The sequence below is a fragment of the Cannabis sativa genome, chromosome 1, assembly GCF_029168945.1.
Source record: "Cannabis sativa cultivar Pink pepper isolate KNU-18-1 chromosome 1, ASM2916894v1, whole genome shotgun sequence".
Lineage (NCBI taxonomy): Eukaryota > Viridiplantae > Streptophyta > Magnoliopsida > Rosales > Cannabaceae > Cannabis > Cannabis sativa.
The window spans coordinates 15,569,779-15,597,397 of NC_083601.1; the positions used below are offsets into that span (position 1 = coordinate 15,569,779).

General features: G+C 30.7%; 1 protein-coding gene, 2 long non-coding RNA genes and 1 other non-coding gene across 4 annotated transcripts; 3 read left to right on the plus strand and 1 right to left on the minus strand.

The window, feature by feature from the left end:
• Positions 1-802: 802 nt before the first annotated feature.
• On the plus strand, positions 803-909 carry LOC115708433 (small nucleolar RNA R71). Its single transcript, XR_004009933.2, has one exon. It is a non-coding gene; the product is annotated as a small nucleolar RNA R71 (small nucleolar RNA).
• Positions 910-2,210: 1,301 nt separating this feature from the next.
• On the minus strand, positions 2,211-4,312 carry LOC115706465 (uncharacterized). The gene is made up of 3 exons (XR_009684663.1): positions 4,035-4,312; positions 3,272-3,347; positions 2,211-3,117 (listed from the first exon to the last, which is right to left on the minus strand). It is a non-coding gene; the product is annotated as an uncharacterized LOC115706465 (long non-coding RNA).
• A 256-nt stretch (positions 4,313-4,568) lies between these two features.
• LOC133031202 (uncharacterized) lies at positions 4,569-8,050 on the plus strand. The gene is made up of 3 exons (XR_009684664.1): positions 4,569-7,079; positions 7,596-7,651; positions 7,756-8,050. It is a non-coding gene; the product is annotated as an uncharacterized LOC133031202 (long non-coding RNA).
• Positions 8,051-12,275: 4,225 nt separating this feature from the next.
• On the plus strand, positions 12,276-17,103 carry LOC115707110 (uncharacterized). Its single transcript, XM_030634960.2, has 3 exons — positions 12,276-13,783; positions 15,847-16,558; positions 16,650-17,103. The coding sequence occupies exons 2-3, from the start codon at positions 16,120-16,122 to the stop codon at positions 16,877-16,879; spliced, it is 669 nt and encodes a 222-aa protein (XP_030490820.2). The 5' UTR covers positions 12,276-13,783; positions 15,847-16,119; the 3' UTR covers positions 16,880-17,103.
• Positions 17,104-27,619: the final 10,516 nt, after the last annotated feature.

The following is a 27,619-nucleotide window of genomic DNA, read 5'->3' on the forward strand; positions in this document are numbered from 1 at the left end:
GATGGTGCTGGGCTATCAGTAGCCTTCTCTGCTGTCGGTGTTGGTGTCGGCACTGGTTGAGCATTTATTTCTACATCTACCTCAACTGGTTGTGGTACTTCAGGCCCATCATACTTCTTACCGCTCCTCAGGGTAATTGCCTTGCAGTTTTCTTTAGGATTAACTTCAGTGGTGCTAGGCAAATTTCCTTGAGGGCGGGTTGCTACCTGAGTTGCTAGCTGGCCCATCTGAGTCTGCAGGTCTTTAATTGAAGATCTAGTTTCAGTCATGAATTGGAGCAGTAAATCTGTCTGCAAGCTAGAACTTCCACCAGAAGATTGTTGCTGATTAAACTGTTGGTTCTGATTTCTTTGTTGATAGAACCCACTATTTCTTCGGTTGTTATTCTGGTTGAACCCATAATTGTTGTTGTTGTTGTTCTTTGAAAAATTCCCAATGGCCTTAGCTTCATCCATTGGCAAATCATCCACATCTGCTTGGCACTCCGAAAAGTGATGACTTCCTCCACATAACTCACAAACAATTTGGGCTTGCTTAGCTTGCCCTGCAATGATTTTAGTCAATGCCTCAACTCCGAGCCGTTAACTTTGTGATGGCATCGACTTCTAACACACCAGCTACTTTCTTGGATTGACTCCTTTCAGTTGGCCACTGCTGGTTGTTTAGAGCCATCTCCTCCAATAGATCATATGCCTCATTAGCACTCTTTCTCATAAAAGCTCCGCCCGCTGCTGCATCTATTAGAGTTCTAGTATTACCAACCAACCCGTTGTAGAAGTTGTGAACCAGCATCCACTTCTCTATACCATGATGGGGACACCTCCTGATCAGATCTTTAAACCTCTCCCAAGCCTCATAGAGAGATTCATTATCTTGTTGGCAGAAATTGTTGATTTCTCCTCTTAGCTTTGCAGACTTAGCTGGAGGAAAGAACTTTGACAAGAATTTTGTTGCCAGATCATTCCATGTAGCAATAGAATTCGGTGGCAAAGAATTCAACCAACTCTTGGCTCGTTCTCTGAGCGAGAATGGAAACAACCTCAATCTAATGGCATCGTCGCTAACTCCATTAACTTTAAAAGTTTCACAAAGTTCCATGAAGTTAGAGAGATGCAAATTAGGATCTTCAGAAGGGAGACCACCAAACTGAACTGAAGACTGCACCATTTGAAGGATGGCAGGTTTGATCTCGAAGTTGTTTGCATCCACTGCCGGTGGCCTAATACATGACTGCACTCCCGTCAGAGTAGGGAGAATGTAATCTCTCAAGCTACGGCCATTAGCTTGATCTTCCACAGCGCCACCATTATTACCATTATTACGCCCATTGTTCCCAACATTATTGTTCACATTGGCAGCCATGATTTCTGATGTTTCAGCAGTTGCTGAAACTCTTTCTTGCCTCTTGTTCTTTCGATTCTTCCTGCAAGTTTTCTCAATTTCAGGATCAACTGGTAATATGACTGATTGTCCTTGACGGCGCATGCACTTAGGATTCCTGAAATAAATCAAGAAAATATTGCAAGAAAAAGGTTAGAAAAATCAGCAAGAGAAAATATACCAAAGTAGAAGTTAGTATAATTTTATGTAATATTAATCTTTAACAATTCCCCGGCAACGGCGCCAAAAACTTGTTGCTATATTTTTAAACGCTACGCAAGTATACGCAATCAAGTAGTAAATCTCACACAGGTGAGGTCGATCCCACAGGGAATTGGATTAAGTACTACTAAATTATACTTATGATTCTATTCGGTAAATCAAAAGCAATTACGGTTTAAAAACAGTAAAATTTGAAAGAAATTCAGAAAACTTAATAACACAATTTAAAGTTAAGCAAGATGAGACAATAGGGAGGAGAATCCTGTTGTTGTTTACCCAAATCGTTAATGATTAATTACTATCCTATTCTTGGGGTGAATGACAGATTATAAAATAACCTAGCTCCTTTCAGATCTTCTAGATTCTAAATCACATGTTATCTAATTAATTCCTTAACTAAACTAACATGAAATCAGCATTAAGCAATAATCTACTCGTCACATAAGTCATGTAAATACTTTCGTTTCACATAGAACATCGATTATCCTAATTTTAGCATTCTCAATTCTCACTTTTCAGATTTTGAATTGAGATCATAGAGCATGCACAAGGTGATCAATCTTAAACATGAAGTTAAACACAAATTAAGATAATTTCACACACAAGAATTGAGGAATGGTAATTAAACATTAACTAGGCAAAACATTAAACAACAATCATCATCCTCCCTAAATGGGAAATTTAGTTCAGAAATAAATCCATAACCATTCCTATAGCAATATTCAACATAAATAAATTAAAGAGGAATAAAGAAAAGAACTGTTGGAGGATGAATTCTGGATCTTCACTTGAATCGCTATGCTCTTCCTGCCGCTCTCAGCTGTGTTTTAGGGTTCCAAATCGCTCTCCCTGACTTCCAATCGCAGTTTTCTATTTATACTTGAAATTTAGGGTTCGATGGACAAAAATACCCCTGGTCCGTACGGGATCTCGCCGCGGCCAAGCTTCCTCTCGCCGCGGCGAGAATTTGCCAATTTCAGCCTCTCTCTGTATCTCGTAACTCGCCGCGGCGAGCCTCTTCATCGCCGCGGCCAGATATGCAAAAACTCAAAAATTAAGTTTTTCTTCGGCTCAGCACGTCTTTTAATGAATTTCTGCACCCGAGACCTCTTTTACTCCAAAGAACCTGAAAACATAGAAAACAAGCGTAATTCCGTCCCAACACAGCTAAAAATGCACATAAATTGGATCCAAAACATAGGCTAAAAATAGCCTAACACCAGCAGTGTCCCACTGCATATCCAAACAGCAAGAATGACAATTAGCAATTGCAACAGAAAAATGCATCACAAATTTATAAAAGAATATTGGGATGAAAGAATGTGATCATATAACAACAAAAGTAACAGATATATTATTCATTAAAACATTTGTCAAGTTTTTAAACATCAGGCAAATATACAGTGAGATAGATAATAACATCATGATCATAAAAACAACACGCAAAGAGGAATTTCGTTTACTTATAATTTGAAGTTTAATGGTCTTCCCATCCTGTTCCATAGTTCTGATTTTCTAGGAAAGGAAAAAGAAATAGAGAGGTTATAGATGCCTAAATAAAAGATATTAGTATTAGATATGTAACATAGAACTGTATAGAAATAACAACTTACAAAATCAACCCCAAAAACAGAAGAACAAAGAAGAAAAACACATTAAAGTAGTATACCTGGGAGTGCTTTCCTTTCTTTGTTGTCATTTTGTCCAATGTCAAAATTCTATTCTTGAATTAAGCAAGATGGAAGCTATGTACAAAAGAACATGAAACATGAGAAGAAGAACTTAAATAGTTGAAGCAACCATGGGGCTCCAATTATCACTCTGCTTATATTTTTTTTTTATATATATATATAAATATTTAGTACTGTCAGAAGTTCAGATAAAAATTAGGTCCTACATAAAGTGAGAATTTTATTTCTATGACAGACAAGTATGGATGAAATCCACAAAACTCTCCCAACTTGCAATTGCCACAGCGATTTCAATCAAAAGTTTTTAAAGGAAGAGAATAAGTGAGAAGAATCGTTTGAGCTAAGATCTATATGTAAATATATAGATAGATATATGTATACTTTAATTAACTTCATACATGGACATATTACCTTCATATTATAAAGATTTTGTTGGAGAAACAGAATAACAGAACGAATATCTATTAAAGATACATGAAATTGAAAACTAATTAATCGAACTCAAAACCAGGTTCTAAATTCTCTTGTCAAAGTAATATTCATGAAACCCACAATATATCAGATAGAGCAAACACAACTAAAATTCCACATTCAACCAGAGAAATTTAAGAGAAACTTTGAAAACCCACAAAATTCTTCAGCCAATAAGTACAATTCAATCACAGAGAAATATTTATTATTAAAACAACACTAACTGAGAGAGAAATAGATAAATAGGAGTGGAATGGAATTTCAATCAACCTGAGAGTGAGATTGTGAATTAGTAGCATCATCCGAAATAGGTAAAGCTCCAACCCCGTTCAACCCTGTTGAAACGGTTAAAGCCTTTCGAGTTTCAGGGAAAGAATCTTGAATTTAAAATCAAATCTCTTTCTCCGAAAATTGAAAATCCATTCCAATATATTCTTCGTATTTCCATGGATGCGAGTATGCGACTCTGAAAGAAGCTGTACGACTCCAGCCGATTTTTTTTAGGTTTTTCCTTCGCAGAGAAAGTATATATTCTTAAGAATATTTAAAAGCCAAAAAAGTCACCAAATAATTTAAATACCTCCTCATCAATCGGAGCTATTGAAATATAGAATAGATTATTTTTGAATAAAAAACTTTTAAAAAAAAAAATTACCCATGAATTTCTCATAAACTAAGAATTCTGTTATATAGGCATACTTTATATAGAATAGATACACTAGCAAAAAATTACGTGCGAGGCACGTATACTAAATTTTATGCTAAGCTTTTTCTATGTTATTTGAAAGTGATACGATTAAAAATTAAAGAAAAAATATTGTTAGTTATTAGGTGAGATTATTATTATGTGTATCTAAATATTATAGTTTATAATGTTGTCAATTAAAAGTGAATACCGAATGCAATATATTAGTGTTTAAGAAAGCTTAATGATTTAAATATGTTCTTAAGTTAATCCAAAAATAAACTAAAAATTGATATTCTCATACTTAAAGAAACATTACTTAAATGGGTGTAAGATAAAAAGAAAATTAAAAATCAATCTCCAATTGTTGATAATTGAAGATAGCATTAGTCTAAAAATTGTAGATAAGAAAACTAATGATAGTCATTGGTGGATTTCAATCTTCATTTTCTTCGATAGAGACAATAGTGTAATTTTTGTATTTTGCACTTTTCATTCTAGCCGGGTCCGCATATATCTGGATTATCCATTTTTTCTTTGATAAATTGAATATCGTAGTGTCGACAAAGCGGCGGTGTTCTTGCAAACAGTGATACATTTTCATTTAAGATGATTAGACATGGTGTGCATAATTTATTTAATTAAAAAAATCAACTTATGAAAGGCATGTAAAACTATTTTATTTTTTAAAAACTATACCTCTGAAGTATATTTCATTAGTTTGGCAGCAGTACCCGAAAATATTTTTTTCTACAATATTTGTGAACATGATAGCAGATAGGCTCTTTGTATTGTCATCAAGTTCAACATATGCTATAGCACTGTAAAATGCATAATAAGATTATTAGTATGTTTTTTAATTTTAACTTAATTTCAATAACATCATAAATTTTTTGTAATATACCGTGGTGTAGGAAATCCTTCTTGGCCGCATGTTGGCTTGTCACATATGATTTTTTCATCGCGATTGTATAAATCTATTTTTTATGACATGTGTTAATTGAATTTTTAAATTTTCGCTTTTAAATATCAGTAGTTTAATTAATGCAATAATCTCTCTTGGTTTGAACAATTAGTTTTGATCCCAATATTATGGGTCTGTCTTCGATTACTTCTGCTAATTGTAAGCATTCATCGTGGACTTTATGTCCCCACATCGTCAAACATACTGGTTTGAAGCTACAACTTTGTAAAGAAATAAAAAAAATGTATTAGCATAAATTTTATCAAATAATATTTAATATATCGCAATAAAAATGAACACAAGGGTGTATTTATAGTGGTAGATTAAATGTATAGTTTACCTTTCATCAATTAAGTATATCTCTTGAATTGTATGTGGTCCATAGGGAGTGTTGACTTCTTTTGGTGGGTTCATTTTGAGAGCAATAGCCAAAATATCTAATAAATTGAAATATTAAATAGTTAGTCAATGAGGAATATATATTTATGAAAATCAAATTGTAAATACCTATAGGTTTGCTGAATTCTTTAGGTGTATGCAGGTCGCTAAACGGAATGAAATCATAGTTTGGTGCTGATATCTGGTTGTCTTCTGTTTGGATTTCTTCGATTTCTGTTCTTGAGTTCACTGTCAAAGTATATTTGTAGTCTCGCTTTTTATCGAAAGGCGGGGCTATTTTTTTGACATAGGCGTTGCTGATGTAGTAAGTGTGGTACACTTCCAAAGTATTTTCTCTAGCGTCAATTTCAGTGCCAAATATTACTGCTTCAACATCATTACCTTGTGTTTATTTTTAAGGAAAAAAAATATATTTATGAAATAATAATCTGTTGCAGCGCGTTTATAGTCAGAATTCGGAAAATATAGCATTTATTAGTAGAGTATTGACAATTTAAACGGTAAATAAATTGATTGTATATCTTTTTATCTGCTAACATAAGCTTTTAATATTTGAGTGGTGAACTCTTACTTGTCCGCTTTCCAGATTTTTCTAACACTCTCATTTCAATCTTCCAACTTTCTGTAGTTGGAGTGATGTCCTTAATTGTTGTGTATATTGTAACCATTTATTCACCTGTTTTCAAATAAAATAATAGATAGACAAAATAAAAAATATAATTAAGCTCATACACATGATGATGAGTGTATTTCCATTAAATATATATTATATACACACTTTGTGAACCATTCATTCCAACGACTAATAAATTATCCAATTATTAGGGAAGCATAAACATCAAGTACTTGTGTTGTGCATGTATAAGCATAACTATATATATACACAACTTTTATTCATTAATTTTAGCAGAAAAAGAAAACTTCATTCATATACTGATTCAAAATAGATACCGAACTCTGTGTTTGGTATATATTATAATATATACAATGAATTAATTAATTAAGAATATATATGTAGATATATATATATATAGTGCCACCAACTTTTGCTTCAAAGTACGTACGGAAATCAGTTATTTGAAAAGCTTTTAATAAATAATGTTATTATGGACAATGTTGTAACACTATATGTATCGTAGAAATGCTCCAATATATGCACAGAATATATGTTAGTTTTAATATACTTGCGGATTCGGGCGTGGTTGTTTTGCAAGATTTCGCAAACTTCTGCTGTGTGGATCAAACATGTCTTCCGCTTGATTCGTTGGTGAGTCTCTGAACATTATAGAATCATAAAATATAATAAATATCTTATAAATTATAATAATGTTGATCATTAATTAATACCCAAGATCAATAATTCAATTTTAAATCATTAATAATAACAATGACTAAATATATAAAGAAATATATAGAGAATATATAAAGAATCACGTAAAGAAAAAACAATTAAAATATAATAAAAGGGAAGTGAGAAGTAGATCTGACTTAATTTTATTGGGCTAGAATGGAACTAATTAAGCCTAAAGTTTCACATTATACATAAAAAAAAATTGATTAACAATTAATTAATTATAAAACAAAATATGTACTGAATCAGTACGTACGTATATCCTCTCGCTTAATTTGGTTGATGAAGAAATTGTTAGGTTGATAAAAAAGAAAAAGAGTGATATGAGAGAGATAGGTACCGTAGCAATGTATGGTTATCGTAGCAATATATGGTTATCCTATATCATTGAATGTATACCATCTTCAATAATAACCACAAGCTGTTCCTCAGCTAAATATACAAGGGACGAGATAAGTATTGCATTTGGGGATGCCTATAGTAATCAGGTTCATCTTTTTCTTTCTCATTTTTTAATTGCTTTATTTATTTATTTATTTTGTATAATTATGATGAATAATAAATTAATAATGATGTTTTTAAAATTGGTCAGATTTATGCAGCTAGATTAGACGACCCAGCAACAAAATATGTTATGTATATTTGTACAGAACTGGTCCAGATGGATGGAAGCCCGAGAGTGTGAAGATCTATGGCTATAATTCAAAGGCTGTTACGTTTTACTACAACACCTTTATACCAAGTATATCCTCAACCTCTTACTCTTCTTTCCTTATTTGTTATTATAGCTATTTTTTTTCTATTTTCTGATGACTTCTATTAATTATAGTAACTTATTTTTCTATTTGCATATAAATAACCAGCAAAACTTACCTATTTGAATCACAAATAAAACGACATTATATAATAAATATCTATTTGAATATTATATAATCAAAACTTATCTGTTTGTTTTACTTTTATTTTATTATTTTATTATTTTATTATATGTAAATAATATTTTATTATTTTATTAAATATAAATAAAAACTCACCCATGAATTTCTCATAAAACAAAAATTTAGTTATATAGGCACACTTTATATAGAATAGATATATAATATATATATCAATTTTATATTATTGATGTAAACTACTATAGGTTTATTGCCCTTGAGACACTCTTTTGTATCAAATAATATCTCTTTTATAACTTAAATCATTGTATATTTCAGATAGTACAGCTGTTTTTTTTTTTTTGAATAACCTGCTAGCTTAAGAAAAAGAAGAAAAAAACAAGAGTAGAATAAGAAGCAAGACTTTATTACATATTGAAAGGTAAAGAATTGTTCTAAATCAACTCATTATCTAGATCTAAACCTCTCTTAGCATAAAAGTGTGTATCACTTGGCACATGTAAAATAATTTTTTTCATTTAATAAATTGTGTAGTAGAGAAATAGGATATTTATACTTCTAAATAATTATTTGTTTTATTAAAACAAATATTGTTTGTTAATTATTCTTTCTTTTCTTTTATTATTTATTAAAGAAAACTTACATTTGAATTTTTGGATACATAGAACAATATATTTCTTCTCAATATTAAATTTTATTGAAATGGTTTTAGTGAGGGATATCAACTTTAATTTTAATATGCATCTTTGGTGTTATTACCAATGCAAGATTCTAATATTGTACTAAATTTAACATAAAAAATAAAAAAAAAAATATTATATTTAGCACAACATTTTCAGTTGTATTTCAATGCACAATAATATTTTAATATGCAAGTTACTTTTAAAAAATAAAATATCATTTATAAATTAAATATTTCAAAAAATTATTAATGACAATGTTGTAGTTAAAAAATATTAATTAAAGTCAATTATTAATAATTAATAAAAATTATGTAATTAAAAAATAACTTTTATTATGCACTAAATTTAACATAACTTATAGCATACAATTAAAAAAAAATTTAATTAAATTGTGCTAAATATATTAACACACCACTTATTATTTTTTTTTATCATTAAAAATTGTTTCTAATTATTATAAAAACCGCGCGAAGCGCGGATACGTTGCCTAGTCTTCCAATAAAGCTGATCCTACAAATAAATAAATAATTAATTAAACTATAATTTTTTTAAAAGATGAATAAAACTGTGAGAAAATAATAGCTGTCCAGTGTCCATTTTAACGGGTTTCTTATAAAGGGATAAAAAAAAAAAAACCAATTTATGTCATAATAAAGATAGTTTACAATGGAAATTTCTCCCATTAAATATTGGAATTGCTGTTTGAGTATGTTTATTACTTTAATATGTGTGCATTAATTTAGGGTTTAAAATTGGAATTGTGATTGATTATTGGACTGAAAATCTAATAAAACCCTATGGTGGTCATTACTGTTGTACATAGATTTTTGTAAACCGTCCAAATTGTAACCCGCTCAAACTAAACCGAGATAACCCGACGAAAAATACAAACTGAAAAACTTGACGAAAATATAACCCATCCAAACTAATAACCTGACCAACTCGACTAAGAGGATTTTTATATATATAGGTGCACTTTTAATGGGTATTACCCATGAATTGGTAAATTTTAGTTTTTAAGCTTAATTTTTCTATCTAATTAGTTTAATCTCTTATTTTTACATTATATGGGTTAGGGTTGTTCCATTTGTTGGAAAAAAATTAAGAAAAAAAAATCGGTAAAAAAAAGATAAAAAAAAAATGAGTTTGACTTAAATATTTTGTATCTAAACATATTTTTGATATAGTATAAAAAGAGATATTTTTTTATTTTTTTTTAATTATGTAGCTAAATAAGCATATATATATATATTAAAATTTCTCTTTTATTATTCGTCATTGGATCAAAATCTAATAATTTAATATTTCTAAATTAATATTTATAGTTTAATTTGTTTAATACCATTAGGTAATACCCATTAAGAAGTGTTTCATATATATATAACAAATAAATTATATATATTGTAAACGGTTTGATTTGGTTTAATCAAGAACGAATTAGATTAACAGAAGTACCAAAGACTGTCTCACCTATTACGATTTGATTTATTGTGGTCCGAATTTAAACTGCAATTTGTCGATTTTGATAAGCAGCCCTAGGCTATTCTACTCACCGTATTTTCTTTTAGAATAATAATAACCGATTTTTTTATTCACAAGGAAATGTTTAATATAAAATATCTTTAATATGATATTAATATCTATGTATCATCACCATCTAAGAGCATCTCCAATAAGAGTTATTTATTTGAGTAATCTTGTTAGGTCTAATTTTTAAGATTAAATTTATATAAAGTGTTACTCAATATAATTAACGACCACATATATATATTTTTTAAGGAAAGGTTACTTTTTTACCAAAAAAAAAAAATCATTTATTTAATATAATGTGGACATGGTGGGCAACTTTAAAAGTTGTAACTGTTAAAGTATTTTTTTTAGAATAATTATCAATTTTATTCCCTGAACTTTAAACAATACTAATTCAGTCCTTAAAATATACGGTTGGTTAAAAATTCTCCTAAAATTATTTTTTTTATTAAAAAATCTATTTAGATATAAAAAATATATTTAAAATTTAATTTTTTAAAAAAGTAAATTTTACAGGGAAGTCTATTTTTTTTTCTCTCCAAAAAATTAAATTTGCTTAAGTCAACATAACATTTTTTATATTTCTAACTTTTTTTCTAAAAAAAAATATATATAAAAATTATTTATTGAATTTTTTTTCTTTATTTTGTAAGATATGAGTTTATAAATATAAATAAGCTTAATTTTTTCTTCACAAAATTTTAACTTGTTTAAATTATTTATTGAATTTTCAATAATTTTAGTTTGATTTCTTAAGTTATGATTTAAAAATAAAATAAAGACTGAAAATTTTAAGGAATAATTTAGGTTTTTTTAAGTAAATGTAATATTTTTTAAATAATTTAATATTTTGTCAGATTTTTTAATAATTGTTATTACTTTTTTTTTTTCAAAATTAATAGAACATTATAATTTTTGAAATTATATTTTTAATAAAATGTGAAAAATTTTAAAAATTTACAAAATAGACCAATAATTTGAAAAAAAAAAAAACTATAAAAATACATCAAAACGGACAATTTTTTATTTTTACTCTTTGAACTTTTTTATTTACAACAATACCTCTTTAGTAAATATAATAAACTGTTTTTTTTTTTGTTATTTTATAATTTATTTATAGTTGTTATGAGGTTATTTATCTGGTTATTTTTTATTATTTTATAGTTTATTTACAATTAATTTATAGTTGTCGTGAGGTTAAGTTCTCGTTATTTTTTTACATTTTGTTGAGTAAAGTACATTTTTGTAATTTTAAAACTTTATAAGTATATTTTTGTAATTAAAAATTTTAGACTGTAAAATTATAAATTAAACATAAAAGATATATATTTTTAAAAATTTCCTGCAAAATTTTGTATTAGTTAAAATTTTGGGATTAAAATACTAATTTATAATGGTAAAAGAAACTGAATCTAACAGAAAAAGAAAATGAACCTAGTGAGCATAATTATCTAACTGTTATATTTTAGAGTATAATTTTTACCAAGGGATTTATTTTAAGGAATAAAATCAAGTAGTTTCGAAAGTTTTAAAAATAAAATTACTAAATATTTTTTAATTTAAGAAAAAATATTGAATCTTATGTGAATAAAAAATAAAATAATATGTTAGAATAAAACGAGTAATTTTAACAATTAGAAGTCAATGAAAATGATTTATGGCTGAATTATGTTATAAAAGATTTTGCGACAATCAATTTTAAATTTCAGGTGATTACCTTTTTTCTATAAAATAATTATTTTTTTTTGAAACAATATAAAATAATTAATTAATTTGTTTAGGCGATTTTAAGCAATTACCTTTCAGAAAAATAATAATAATAATAATGGGACAATCAATTTTAAATTTCAGGCAATTACCTTTTTTTATAAAATAATTAATTTTTTTTTTTGAAACAGTATAAAATAATTAATTTGTTTAGGCGATTTTAAGCAATTACCTTAAAAAAAAAAATCAATTTCAGGCAATTATTGCAGCCCTGCAGGGCATAAAAGATTTAGTATGTGTTTTTGAATGGAAACTTCTAATATCTCAGAATAATCAAACAGACATCGGATTGTTTCTTTTTATTTTTGATAAAGAACATTTAATGTTTTTAATTAATTATAAATCTAAATCCTTAAACTTGTATATATACTAATAATTCGAACCTATTCCCAAACCATCACGTTTCACCATTTGTTTTCTTGCTCTCTACTCCATTAATTCCATTGATCTCTGCAACGTGAATTAAGCTAGAAGCCATGGAGTTTTGCATCCAATTTGCAACACAATTGATTCTTAACGAGATGAAAAAGAATGTGAGTAGTGCTAAAAACGTTGTAATGTCTCCTCTGTCAATAAATTTGATGCTGAATATGTTGGCTGCTGGCGCTGAAGGTAAGACATTAGAGCAGTTGTTGAAATTTCTTGGTTCAGAAGGAATCCAAGATTTGAACCAAAAATCTTCTGTTATGGTGTCTCTTCTCCACTCCTCTGTCTCTAAGGCCTCCACCCCTTCCCCTCTTCCCACTACTCAAAACCAAACAAATCGTCAGAACACAGAAGAACAACAACCACTTTTTTCGGTTGCAAACGCCTTATGGGTTGATAATCGCATTCACTTAATTCCATCTTTTAAAGAAATCACTGAAACAATCTACAACGCAAAAGTGGAAAACGTCGACCTTACATTGGAGGTATAATTTCATTTTCTTTTTATTCTATATCTATAATTGTTTTCTTTGTTCATTCATTTATTCCAATTTTTATTTTTTTTTGTAATTTTCATATGTAGGGTGATAAAGTTAGGGAAGATGTAAACATATGGGTGGAAAAGGAGATCGAGTTCTCATTCGGAAGGCAGAAGATCATGGTTTTCTGCACTCAATCAAAACAAACACCGAATCAAGTTTCCCCAATTCGTCTTGGACCTCATGCAAGGCCGTTCCATTCGATGTCAGAGGTGGCAAAGGGGGTTTTCTTACTTGATCTGAGTTTTGGTTTTTGGGAAAGAAGATTAGGGTTTTGATGAAAAATCAAGTTTTGGGGGTGTTCTTATTTGGCATCTCATTTATTTATTATCATCAAGCGAAACAAAGAAAAAAGAAGATAGATCTATCATTTGTCCATGCTTCAAGGTCGAAGACATTTCTCAGGAAGATTGAGCTCTCTGCGTTTTTCTCGATCTATGAATCCATTTCCCCGGTAATATGAATTTTTTCCCCTTTATCTCTATATGATTGTTGTTTGTGGATATTGTTTTTTCATTGGTATTAGGGTTTCTTTCTGTAATTGCTCTTAGCTGAGTGGATTTTTAGAGTAACTTAAATTCACGGTTAATAATATATTTTTTTGTTTTTTTCTGTGAGGGATTTGGGATGTTTTGGGGTCGGCCTAGGATGGGCAATCGGAGATGGAGAGCTCGGTTGGCCTTGGGAGATGGTAATTTGGGTCACTCTTTCTTCTGCTGATTCTCAGAAGCAATTGAGAAGTGTTGAAATTTTTTAGGTCATTATCTATTTTGGAAAAGGTTAGGTTTTTTTCTTAATTTTGTTTTACCTTTTATTTACTTTGGAAATGTTTTGAAGCATAATTTTGAGTCAGATTTCCTTTTGAATTTGTAATTTAATTTGCTTGTTTATGTTGCCCTCTTTTGTTTAATCTGATATCCCGGCTTTGGTTCAAGAGTTTTTTCTCTGTTAAAATGTTTTTGGATGCTGTTTTAAATTTATGGATGTTTTAATTCTTCGCTGGGATCCCAGAATTTGCTTTCGTTTTTTTTCTTCAGTTTCTTTTGAAGTAAGCATAGGTAGTTCCAAATTATAGAATTAAATCTCAGTTTTGTTGTTGGTTTTCCTGAATAGTATTATTGCATCTCTTAATATCCTTATTCCAGTATTTGGTTTTACCAATCTATTTAGTTTTGATCTTATGGTGATTTTCCAATGATGAATTTTAAAGGATATGTGGTTTTTCTTTTCTGGGTCACGATGTTTTTACAAATTTATTGTGGTATGTTTTGTCTTTCGTGGTTTACACTTTTGGGTGCTTCATAGTTACGTTCAGGCATGTTTTATGTAAGCCAGTATGGTTTGTTTTGTTTTTTTGGTAAACCAGTATGGTGGTAAAATGTTTTTTGATAAGACTAGTAAGGTCTTTCGGTTGGTATGATAATTCAGTTTGTTAAAATATTTTCTTAATAAAAATTGTTTCTTTCTGTAATATGAATAGCAAGATTGAAAAGTGTTAATGTTTAATTGGGGGCTCTTGTCTTGATCGACATATTATGACAGTAGTGAAAATATGGTAAGATTGCATATGGGACTTCTATCAAGGAGTGAAAATATACATTAAGAGGTGAGTAGGGTACAATTTTGAACCTATTTTGTTTTAATTTAATTCTTTTTCTGTTTTATATTCTATTGCTAGTTAAAACTAAAAGTTCTTTCTCTCCAAATACCAATTATTTTAGAAATAATAGTTTAATTAGGAAAACTAAAAAATTGGAAAAATGGAAATTCAATTTTGCAATGTTTTCAAATATGATGAAATTCTTCATACATGAGTAAGAGGTTAAATTTGACTAAGTGTCTCAAGATTTCCTTGGATATCTATTGATTAAATATAATTTTAGAGTTATAAATTTTAATTTATTGCAGTTATTTTTTTGAGGGCTGACTTATCCATAAAATTGTATTATTTTGTAACTGGATTCTGAGATGAGCTGTGCCTAAAAGGGCTCATACATAACTGTATATATCTTTTCAAGTAATAGCTGTATAATCAGCATAAATTACAAATTTCTTTACGTTTTAGGTTTTATATTAATTACAATTCACATAGAAAATTAAGAGTATTTTAATTGTAATTTTACTGTGCAAACGTTTTTGATTGATATCTAGTTTTCAAATGAGCTGTATCATAGGACTCATAAATGGCAATGTAAACCATATTAGGTAATAGGCTATTTAATCAACATTAATTATAAATATTTATTACTAATTATATTTTATATTGTATAAGGAAAACCTAAGATATCTACACTATTTTGAAAAACACGCTAATTGATTTTAATTTATTTTAATTGTACTTCATAAAATTGTTACTAATCTGTCATATGAGCTGGTGTGTGAAAGGGCTCATTAATATCAATATATATCATATCAGATAATAGTCAATATAATCTACATTGATTATAAATTTTATTACTAAAAATATCTATATTATATTAGGAAAGTCTTTAGTATCTACATTAATTGTAATTCACATAGCAAGTTAATGCTAATTCCTACCATGACTCAAATGAGCTGTGTTTAAAAAGCCTTATGGTTGGTGTGTTAGCTTATATTAGAAAGTGTTTGCATGATTTTTAAAATAGAGAACTCTTCTTTTATTTCTCAATTATTTTTTCACTCTCTAAATCAAAATGGAGCCTCATTATGATGACTTTTCTGAAACCATCAGGCTCCATCCTCAAGAGTTGGTTGTCATATCTGCCACAAATAGTGCTACTGAATCTGGTCCTGTAGTGTTACCCAATATTGTTTATGGAAAACTCCTAACTGACAAACCTTTTAATCCTCAATCATGCAGAAACTTCTTTTCAGGATTGTGGAGGAAACAACCAGGAATAACGATGGAGGAAGCTACTGATGGTATGTTTCTCATAACTTTTCAATCAGAATTTGTTAAACAAAGGATTATTAGAGGTCAACCATGGCATTTTTTGGGTCATTATCTGTCGCTTGTGGAGTCATCTGGGATTAATCAGGTTGTAGTGGAGGATTTTAAGAATATTTCGTTTTGGATCCAAGTTCATGGTATTCCTATAAAAAACATTAATGAAACTTTGGGTCAAAAATTGGAATGATAATAGGAATTTTTGCTGAATATGATGCTGAAAACTCAAGAACTTTTATGCGAATTAGAGTACTTTGGGATATAAATCGTCCTTTATTAAGGGGAATGTTATTTGAGGGGGAGGACCAACTATCTAATATGTGGATCTCTTTTAAGTATGAAAGGCTAAATACTTTTTGCAAGTTTTGTGGTCTATTGGATCATGTTCATACCGAGTGTGTAGCACTTTTGGAGGAGATCGAGGCAGGAACTCGACCAATCTTACAGTACGATGATAAAATCAAAACAACTGGTTTAGATCATATGTTTTCGCCGGTTCGCTCCTCAACTACTGGAGGACCTATACATAAATCAGTGACTCAAATGGCTAAGGATGTTGCCCTAAAGAAGGCTAGTAATGCAGTGCTGGGATTAACCACTAAGAGGCAGAAAATCTTCATATCTGGTAAATACCATTTTAATCTCATTTAAATTGAAAAAATAATTTCATAATGTTATAGTTTTTCTTTTTAATTTACTTTAAATGGAAATATTAGATCAAGAGCAAGGGACAACTTACACTCAGAGAGCTATAAGTAAGGAAGAAGTTTCTTTGCTAAATCAGAAACCGATTGATTCAAATAAGAGTGATTATACTAATATTGCCTTCATAGAGAGTGGTAATGCAGCTGAGAAAACAAGAAATTCAGAGCTATCAAAGGGGAAAACAATTGAAGTGGGGGCTAACTCTGGATCAAAAGGGAAGACTAAAAATTCAAAGGCATAAAACTCATTGACAAATGAGATAGGATTGCTATTACTAAGTATTTCAATAAATGTGTGGGCTGTTTTCTAGCTAAAAGTAGACTATTATTGGGTGTTTTTTAATGTTATGTTGTGTGTTTATTTCAAGAACATAAGTCATGGATGTTTTCTGGTTTTAAGTATATGTTTCTCTTGTCATATTTTAAAGCGTAAATTTCCTATTTTATTCCTCAAATTTTAAAAATATTCTGTATGTACTTAGAGTGATGGTTATAACTTTTAGTTTTAAAGGTAAATGAACTAAAAAGAAAAATGATAGAAGACTGCTACACTTATTATAATTTACAGAAAGTGATGGATATCAACCATCTTATAATCTCGCATATAAATTTTACATCCTCAAAGATCAACTTAATTATCTACAGCTGTTGGAATGTTATTATCAATAATCTATCCCCAAATTGACATTTTCTTAATAACCAACTAAGTCTTATATTATCCCACCTTTATAGGCAATAATAAGAGAGAAAACCATATGAAGAGGATATTCTAATAATTAAATACATATTTTTAAGTTATTCTCATAAATTAATTCATTTTATTCTCACATCATACAGAGGATTGATATGTTTTGTACAAGATTAAACCCTGAAATAGTGTAAAAAATTAAATGTAGAGATATTGAAAGACTTTTAAAAATCATAAAATTAAAGTGGGATTAGGAAAAGTATCTGGAAAGTATCAAGAACTTTCCTATTTTTCAAATCAAATATTAATGACAGAAATTAATTTGAATGGTAGATTAGTAGGGATTTTCTTCAATGAGATAATTTCAAAGGTCAACCCCTATTTTAATCACTCCAAAGTTTTCATTAGAGATGATCATATAGATCCTAACATATATTATTATTATTGATTGGTGTGTATGTATCACGTCAATACAACAGTAGTGTGTATATATTAATTCTCTTAAAAATCAAAATATATGTCATCACTGACTATTTCACCTATTATATAAAGCATTCACAAGTACACATATTTCTTTATGGGCTCTCAATCCACATCACATTATATCAAATGTATAACTGAGTGTATACACTACATGTTTATATCTTATATCTCCTTTTAATATTTTATACTATATATACTTACAGAATGTAGAGCTCATCTATTATACAGATCAGGATAAAAATAATCAACTTGTATTCTTCAAGTTTTGTAATATTTGTTTTATTTTGTTATTTTTTGATCTGATTCTCACCTGTTCACATTAGGCACTCACTATCATCGAAAACAAAATATCAGATAATTAATGATATCGACTTAAATTAAAACACATAATTATATAATATATATATATATATACTGTAGATTCTAAATCTGCAAAACCAAAATTTGGAGATATACAAGCCGTGAACTAATTTATTAATTTATTCATTTTGTATATGAACTAATTTCTAGGAAAAAGCAATTAAGGAAAATTAATGGCAGAAATTAACTTAAATGGTATTAAGAGCATTCCTAATTTTCAAATAAAAAATAATAATGGCAGAAATTAACTAGAATGGTAGATTAGTAGGAATTCTTTTCTTCAATGTGATAAATTACAAAAGCATATATATACATAGAAAAACGTAAAACAATTTGCACATTGTTTTGTTTCTACAATAAAACAGTTTTTAAACTTTGGAGTATTGAAGACCTTTTTCTAATTTTGCTTCATTTTTAAAATACTTTGCAGAATAATAGGAATTTCTCAAGAAAGGAAGAGTCGACTTTTGGAGTATCATCTAAAAGGTATTAGTTTTGGTATTTTATTTGTCTTTTCGATTATCATTTTTATTTTATTTCAAAATCTAATAACAAATTACAACAAATTTATTTTCTAATAAAAAATTTAGATAGGAGCAATCAAAATTTAATAACCATCTAATTTTAAATGGGATAATTTATCAATAAAAATTATGTAAGCACTAATCGCTAATAATAATGCTTTTATATATATATATATAATTTTATAATTCAATTCTTAAACCACCTATTGTTCAAAAAAAAAAAAAAAAAAAAAAACCTTGAACCACTTACTGAAAATTGGTTCACCATTTTTAATAGTTATTGGTAACATTATTCAGTTTAAAGAAAATCTCCAAGTATTAGTGCTACAGAAAAATTTACATATTGTTAAATATGCATATGTGTGAGTCTTATCTAATTATGATGCTTACACCACTTATATATAGTAATAGTGTTATTAACTCATATGTTGGAGTAAAACAAATTAAAATTTATTCAAAATTTGGAAGGATGAGAGAAGTATTAGAAAAATAATATTACAATTACTTTGATGAATTGATACAAGTAGTGTAGTTAACTATAAGATTTGGGTCACGTTTTAATTATATAAAATTATAGTCTTTGGAAAAATATTTTTAATTTATAATATGAGGAATTGGGCACGAAAGGAACAACAACACCATATTATATTTAATAAATTTAATTAGTGCGCCTAATAGGGCTAAAACGTAACGTTGAACACTTTCTTAAATATCTTAATATTAGTTTTTTGTTTGAATGATAAGTAGGTAATGTCTATAGTTAGTTGGAATGTAAGAGGACTCAATGGTGATATAGCTTTACGACAAACAAAATTGTTGTTGAAGTATCATAAAGCAGATGTCATCTTCTTTATGGAGACTAAATTAGCAGAAGGAAAACTGGATTATATGAAAAAATGTCTCGGTTTTGAAGAGGGATATGAAGTGCCACGGAATGGTCTAAGCGGGGGATTAATGTTACTGTGGAAAGGGAACGTTGAAATCTCAAATATAAGATCCTCTTCCAATCATATTAGTTGTTTTATACGACTGGAAAGTCAAGTGGTGGCATGGCATTTTTGTGGATTCTATGGGGATCCTAAGGTCTCTAATAGACATAATACATGGCAATTGCTCGAACACCTCAGAATAGTGGCTACTGGACCATGGATGGTAGTTGGGGATTTCAATGAAATCTTGACTAATCAAGATAAGGAAGGAGGGAACTTGAGAAGACCTTCACAAATGGAAGCTTTTCAAAATACAATAGAATTGTGTGCTCTACATCCTTTGCCTTTTACGGGTGAGCGCTTTACTTGGGCTAAAAATACAAATGGAAATCTAATCAAGGAAAGATTAGATTGGGTAATGGTAAATGAAGCATGGACCGAGATGTTTCCCATAAACACTTTAACCCATTTGGATTATTACCATTCAGATCATAGAGCTTTAATAGTTAATATGCAAGAAAGAACAGATAATTCCTTGAAGATTATGAGGAAAAGACCACGGTTTCGGTTTGAAAATATGTGGGCTAAGGAATCTGAATGCCAAAGCATCATCAAGGACAGTTGGTCTTCCTCCTCGACATCATCTATAAATGCCATTACCAGTAACATTCAGAGATGTTCCACAAATCTCTCTTTATGGAGTCGTGTCAAATTTGGTTCTTTAACTGAAAAAATTAAGGAGACTCATGACCAGATTGCAAAGTTGCATAATCTTCAACAACTTTCAACATACTCAGAGGAATTGGGTGAATTGGAAGAAAAATTGAATGATTTGCTTTTTAAAGAGGAAGTGTATTGGAAACAAAGGTCTAGAATACAATGGCTACAAGAAGGAGACCAAAACACTAAATTTTTTCACCAAAAGGCAAAAACAAGGCAAAAAACGAATATTATCAAAGGTATGTTTTCTAGTAGTAATTTTTTGATATTGGTATGTTGTTTATTAATTTATCACATCTCAAGGTATGTTAGAAAATCAAGGTGTATAGACAACTATACTGTGGAGGTGTTAACTCAACATATCTATAATATAAAGTGAAATTCTTAAATAATTGTGGTTTAAAAATAAACTTCTAAGACATGTTATAGGTTTCAAAAATAGTTATGTCTCTGTTCTAAAGTTGATAATAGGTTAATTTACAGAATTATAATTTTGAAAATACGAGTTTTTTTGTGTTAGAATGTCTTGATATTTTTGTAATTAAAGGAATGGTTTTGAATAAAGAAGAGGATGAAGATTATAATATTAAAAAGTATGTGGATAGGTATAATTGGATTTAATACCAAAATTGCCTTCTATTAGTAGGTATAATTGGTGTAACAAGTTTGTTTGAAAACTAGCATAACTCTTTCAGTAGGAAAAACATGCGAAACTAAATCATGGACCTTAGATTTATTACTTAAATAATATTTTAAAGTTTTAAGTTTTGTATCCATGGTTTCTTAACTATTATATAAAACTAAAGAGGAAATTTTAAATTATATACATACATTAATTAGTTTTAGTTTTAAGTTTTTAAATTATATAAAACTATGTAACGTTAATTTTATTTTCTTAAGTTTTAATAGTTGTATTCTTGATAGGCCTTTTAAATAGGGATAATGAATGGTGCTCGAAAGTTGAAGATATGACCAAGATTATCACAGAATTTTATGGACAGTTATTCACAACGGGAACCCCATCTCTACCAAAAATTGAGGAGTTACTTGAAGTAGTTAAACCTGTAGTAACAGATGAAATGAACTCAACACTTAGAAAACCATTTACACCCGAAGAGATAAGAAAGGCGGTATTTGCCATGTCTACAGATAAAAGTCCAGGACCTGATGGTATGAATGCAAAATTTTACCAGGAATATTGGGATATAATAGGACCATTGGTAACCAGGACTGTGATAGATTGTATTGAGGGAAATGAAGAATTATCATTGATTAATTCTACAATAGTAACTCTTATTCCCAAAATAAAGGAACCAACATCTGTTAGTGATTTCAGGCCGATAAGCTTATGTAATGTCCTTTATAAAATCATCTCCAAAGTTTTAATCAACAGACTAAAGCCTTTTCTCTCAAAGGTAATAAGTGCTACACAGAGCGCTTTTGTTCCAGGTCGGTTAATAACAGACAATGCCTTAGTTGCTTATGAGGGGTTACATAGTTTACGAAGGCATACAAGTGGGAAACAATATTTTGCTGCAATGAAACTTGATATGAGCAAAGCCTATGATCGGGTTGAGTGGGTTTTCGTAGAGAGAATGTTGCTAAAGCTAGGTTTTGAACAACAATGGGTGGATAAATTGATGAAATGTGTCTACTCAGTTCGGTACTCTTTTCAATTAAATGGGCAAATTTATGGGGAAGTAATACCGACTAGAGGCTTAAGACAAGGAGATCCACTTTCGCCGTACCTTTTCCTTATATGTGCAGAAGGATTTTCAGCGCTCATCCGACATGCAGAGGAAAAGAGGGATATTTTGGGTCTAAAAATAGCTAGACATGCCCCACCAATTAGTCACTTATTCTTCGCAGATGACAGTTTGCTCATGTTTAAAGCTTCAGAGAGAACTTTAGTATCAATACAAAAAATTTTCAGCCTGTATGCTGCTTGTTCTGGACAGGTATATATAGTATTATTATTATTATTATTATTATTATTATTATTATTATTTTATTATATTATAAAATATTGGTTTTACTGTTTTGTAGATGATTAATTACACCAAATCACTGCTTTTGTTTTCCCCTAATACTCCTGAAGGAATTAGAGTACAATATGTCTCCTCTCTTGCAATGACGATGACAGAAGAGATTGAAACATATCTGGGATTGCCAATGGTGGTTGGAAGAAATAAAAAAGCTATATTTCGACCAATCAAAGATAAAATTTGGTCAAAACTAAACTCATGGCATACAAAATTATTCTCACAAGCAGGAAAAGAAATTCTTTTAAAAGCAGTGGTACAATCTATGCCTATGTATTATATGTCGTGTTTCATTATACCAGACGGAACTTGTGAGGAAATAGAGAAACTAATGGCTAGATATTGGTGGGGTTCTTTCCAATCAAAGAGGAAAATTCATTGGCGAGCTTGGCAAAAGCTTTGTTTTTCTAAGCGAAAAGGAGGGTTAGGTTTTCGAAGATTTGTTCAATATAACCAAGCGTTATTAGCAAAACAGGCATGGAGGGTATTGATAAATCCTACGTCTATTCTGGCACAAGTTCTAAAGGCCAGATATTTCCCACAACAAAGTTTTTTGGAAGCTACAGAAAGCTCTCATCCATCTCAAATATGGCGTGGTATAGTTTGGGGTAAGGAATTACTTATTAAAGGATTGAGAAGGAGAATTGGGAATGGTGCTAATACAAGGGTGTTTAAAGATCCATGGATTCCACGACCACCTTCCTTTCTACCTATTACAAAGGAAGTTGGTAATCTTATGATGGTATCAGAATTAATAGAGCAATCAGGACAATGGAATATAGATCTGATTCGCCAAGTTTTTAGTACTCCTGACTCACAACTCATTTTATCAATTCCAATTACCCTGTATGAACACGATGATGATTGGTTATGGCATTTTACTAGCCATGGCCACTATTCAGTTAAGAGTGGATATAATCTGGCGATAGGAGGAGAAAATTTGCAACCTTCATCATCAAATGAAGTTATGGCAGCTTGGTGGAGTTCATACTGGGCAATAAAAATTCCAAAGAAAATTCTACATTTTGGATGGAAGGGTTTTCATGAAATTTTACCCTCCTTTAGTGGTCTATTTCGAAGACAAAGCTCATCTCATAGTAATTGTCCTATATGTGGTTTCGGGAATGATACCAATGCACATGCAATTTTTTGGTGCTCCTTCTCACAAGTTATATGGAAGGAAATGAGTTTCCCTTTTCTTGCAAGCCCAAAAGAGGACCTGACCTTCAAAGGAGTACTTCTGTATGCATCAGAAATACTTGAAAAAGAAGATTTTGAGAAAGTGTTAATTTCAGCATGGACAATATGGTTTGAAAGAAATAAGAAAAGTCATGGAAGAACCATAAGAACTTCACACCAAATCAAGATATGGATTTCCTCTTATTATAATGAAATCTGTCGAGAAAGAAATAAAACCAAAAAAGGGGTTTCAACTGGGTGTACTAGCGAGCAAAGTAATACAGAGACAGAAGTCAATAACTATAAACTATATGTGGATGCAGCGATATCAACCCCTCAAAATGTGATTGGTTTTGGAGCAGTCATTTTCTCCTCAGACAAACAAATGAAGGCAGCCTTATCTAAACCACTACAAGGTAAATCAATCAAAATTTACTAAGTTACTAAGTATTATGTCTCTTATAGCAAGAACAGGGATAATACATACAATTTTAAAATAATATTAATAATTATCATTTGGGTCTATTTTTTAATTTTCAGTTTATGTTTTCAAATTTACTTATGAAGGTATAAAACGATGTAATAATAACAAATGTGAATACAACTTAAATATTTTAACTAAAAATTTATAAATGGTTTTATCTGGATTAACTTTAAAGAATTTTAATAGTTATAGTTTTCAAAATAGATATATGATTCCTTTTAGCATAGGGGTTATTTAAATTTATACTATTATATTATCATGTTAAAAGTTAGGGAAAGAGTCAAACCAAAGGGGTTTCCCTTTGGTGTTGACTCTATAATAATTATACTCTAAAATTTGAGTTTTAAATTTAAATGAACTTATTGGTTTAATTATCTCATTTGCAGGTTCCTTTTCAGTTTTCCAGGCAGAAGCAGTTGCTTTACTAGTAGGATTGCGTTGGGCTCAAGATGTGGGACTTCCCGTGGAGAAAGTTTTTTCTGATTCACTTTCTTTGGTCTCAGCTTTGGAGGGCCAGACTGTGTATTTAAATGAACTGGGGGTTATCTTTTCTGATATTAAAGTCCTATTGTCTAGTTTTCCTGGGGCATCTCTTTCTCATGTTAGCCGCAACTTTAATGTTGAGGCTCATAGATTGGCTAAGCATGCCCTTAGGATAGACAATGAACTTTCTTGGATGGAAGAAATCCCCCCTCCTTCTGTGTAACTCTTGTTACCGGTTGTTATCTTAACCTTTATCGGTTACCCCAACAAAAAAAAAAAAAAAAACTTTTGGCAGAGAGTGTAAAGTTGTTACCCCCACTCAGTCTTGCAAATGCATTATATTCAAGGGATCATGGAAATATCCTTTTAAGGTCTCGAATGTAAGAACAATAAGAATCACAAGAACAGAGGAACAGAAATGAGAAGGCAAAAGCTAATCCAAGAGATTAGCAACATCTTTATTTATAGAGAGAGATTACAGAGTCTTTACACAGAAAGAAAACTTTAACTACCTAACTAATAACTAATTAATAGAGTTAACAGAAATAACAGACAACCAAGATTAGTTATTAACATCCCCCTCAAACTGAACTTGGAGATAGCCATGTTGAGTTTGGACTTTAGGTAGTGAAATCTATCTGTGGACAAAGATTTGGTGAGAAGATCTGCCACTTGATCAATTGAAGGAACAAACTGTACAGCAAGTTGATGAGCAATTATCTGTAGGGCTGAACATTTAGGCCCGAAAACCCGACCACGCGCCCCAACCCGCTGTCGAAAAAAGCCGAAAAATTTAAAACTCGTGTAGTCGGGTCGGGTCTAACCCAAAAATGCTCAACACGGGTGTCGAGTTCGGGTTTTAAAATAATGCATTTTTTTATTCGGGTTTTAACCCGATACCCGAACAATACTATTAAGTTTAAAATATATATTTTTTAATACAATGAAAAATAATATTAAAACTTAATACTTAATAGGTTGGATCGTGGTCATGGTTGCCCATTTCTTTGGTTCTCTCTTTATGTTTGTAGAACTAATGATTTCCTCTTCTCTCAACAGCAGCAGCAACAACAAAATAAAATAAAAAGAGTATATTACCATTCGTAAACTAAATCGTAACCCAAGAAAACCAGCGGTTGCTTCGTCTTCTCCGGCGGGTTCTCATCTCAGCGGTCAGCTCAGTCAGGCGAACTGTGCTGTCGGTGGCCCGGTGCCTCTTCAGCTCCTCATCCCTCTTCTATTTTTCTGAGATCTGACCGCCGGTGCCCCTGCCCGTGTCCGCCCATGCCCACCTGCTCACTGTCGGTCCGAGATTTGTTCTTGAGTTCTCCTCTGCCCTCTCATCTCTCTTTTTCAATTTTATATTCATAAATTATATACATTATCATGATAATAAATTATAATTTATATTATATATAATGTAATTTTTTATTTAAACTTATATGTTTTATATTATACATTTTTCAATTTTCAGTTCTTTATATTATACATTTTTTATTTAAACTTGCTGAATAGAAATAGAAAAATAAAAAAAAATGGTATTTTTAAAAATCAAGTTTTATTTTGGCCCAAAAATAATCATTCGGACTGCCTACTAAAACCCGAACCCGGACACATTAAACCCGCCAAATCCGACCCGAAACCCGCCGTACCCGACCACCCGAAATCTGAAAACCCGAACCCGACCACCCGAAAACCCGACCCGTGTGCAGCCCTAATTATCTGGTCACGGACAAAGTGTAAATCAAGTTCAATGTGTTTTGAACGCGCATGAAACACCGAATTTGCTGCAAGAGCAGCTGCACTTTGATTGTCCACCCAAATAATAGGACAATGTTGTAGAGTAATGTGAAGTTCAGATAACAGTGACGATATCCATTTGAGTTTAGCAACCGTATTGGCAAGGGCCCTGAACTCACTTTCCGTGCTTGAACGTGCAACAACTTGATGCTTTTTTGTAGTCCACGAGATCAGATTGCCCCCTAGAAAGATGACATACCCTCCAGTTGACTTTCGATCATCAATGCTACTTGCCCAATCGGCATCAGAGTAGCTGTGAAGTGTCATCTCAGATGTAGGCCGAAGCACCAAACCTTTAGTGATAGTTCCTTTGAGATATCGTAAAAGTCTCTTACAAGCATTCCAGTGACACATAGTGGGAGCCTTGATAAACTGGCTGAGTTTGTTGACAATATAGGCTATATCAGGTCTTGTTAAAGACAGATAATGTAATGCACCAATAGTGCTTCTGTATAAAGTCGAATCAGAGAAGGGTTCACCATCATTGAGAAACAGTTTGGTGGCAGCACTAGAGGGATTGGGAATACTTTTAGCTCCTTCCATATTTAGCCTAGTAAGTAGATCGGTGATGTATTTCGTTTGGGAAAGATACATTCCCGTCGAGTCTCTGAAAATTTCCAACCCCAAAAAGTAATGTGCTTCACCTAAAGTTTTTAGAGAGAAGTCACGATTCAGATCTGTGATAAGTTTGTTGATGAGAGACTCACTTGGACCTGTAACTAAGATGTCATCAACGTAAACCAGTAATATAATAAAGGCCTGTGCAGAGTGATAAATGAACAATGATGTGTCTGCTTTGGATGCCACAAAACCCCAGTTTAAAAGGCTGTTTTTCAACTTGTTGTTCTATGCACGTGGTGCCTGTTTAAGACCATAAATGGACTTGTGTAGAAGGCATACATGATCAGGCTTGCTGGAGTCAAGGAAGCCGGGTGGTTGTTTCATGTACACGGTTTCAGTTAGAGTGCCATTGAGAAAGGCATTGCTAACATCTAGTTGTTTGACAGCCCAACTCTTAGAGACAGCAAGGGATAATACTGTGCAAACTGTAACAGGTTTAACAACTGGTGAAAAAGTTTCAGCATAGTCTATACCCGGTGTTTGTAAAAATCCTTTGGCCACAAGTCTCGACTTGAATCGATCTAGAGACCCATCAGCATTTAATTTCAATCGATGAATCCACTTATTATCTATGACATGCATTCCCTCTGTGTAAGGAACTAAGGACCATGTGCCAGCATTTTTTAGAGCTGTAATTTCAGTGTTCATAGATGCTAGCCACTTGGGATG

Excerpts from the sequence above, each read along its gene's own strand:
- LOC115707110 (XM_030634960.2), top strand. The coding sequence starts at position 16,120 with ATGATAATAGGAATTTTTGCTGAATATGATGCTGAAAACTCAAGAACT. Across the intron at positions 16,559-16,649 it reads GCAGAAAATCTTCATATCTG|ATCAAGAGCAAGGGACAACT; the intron begins GTAAATACCATT and ends TGGAAATATTAG.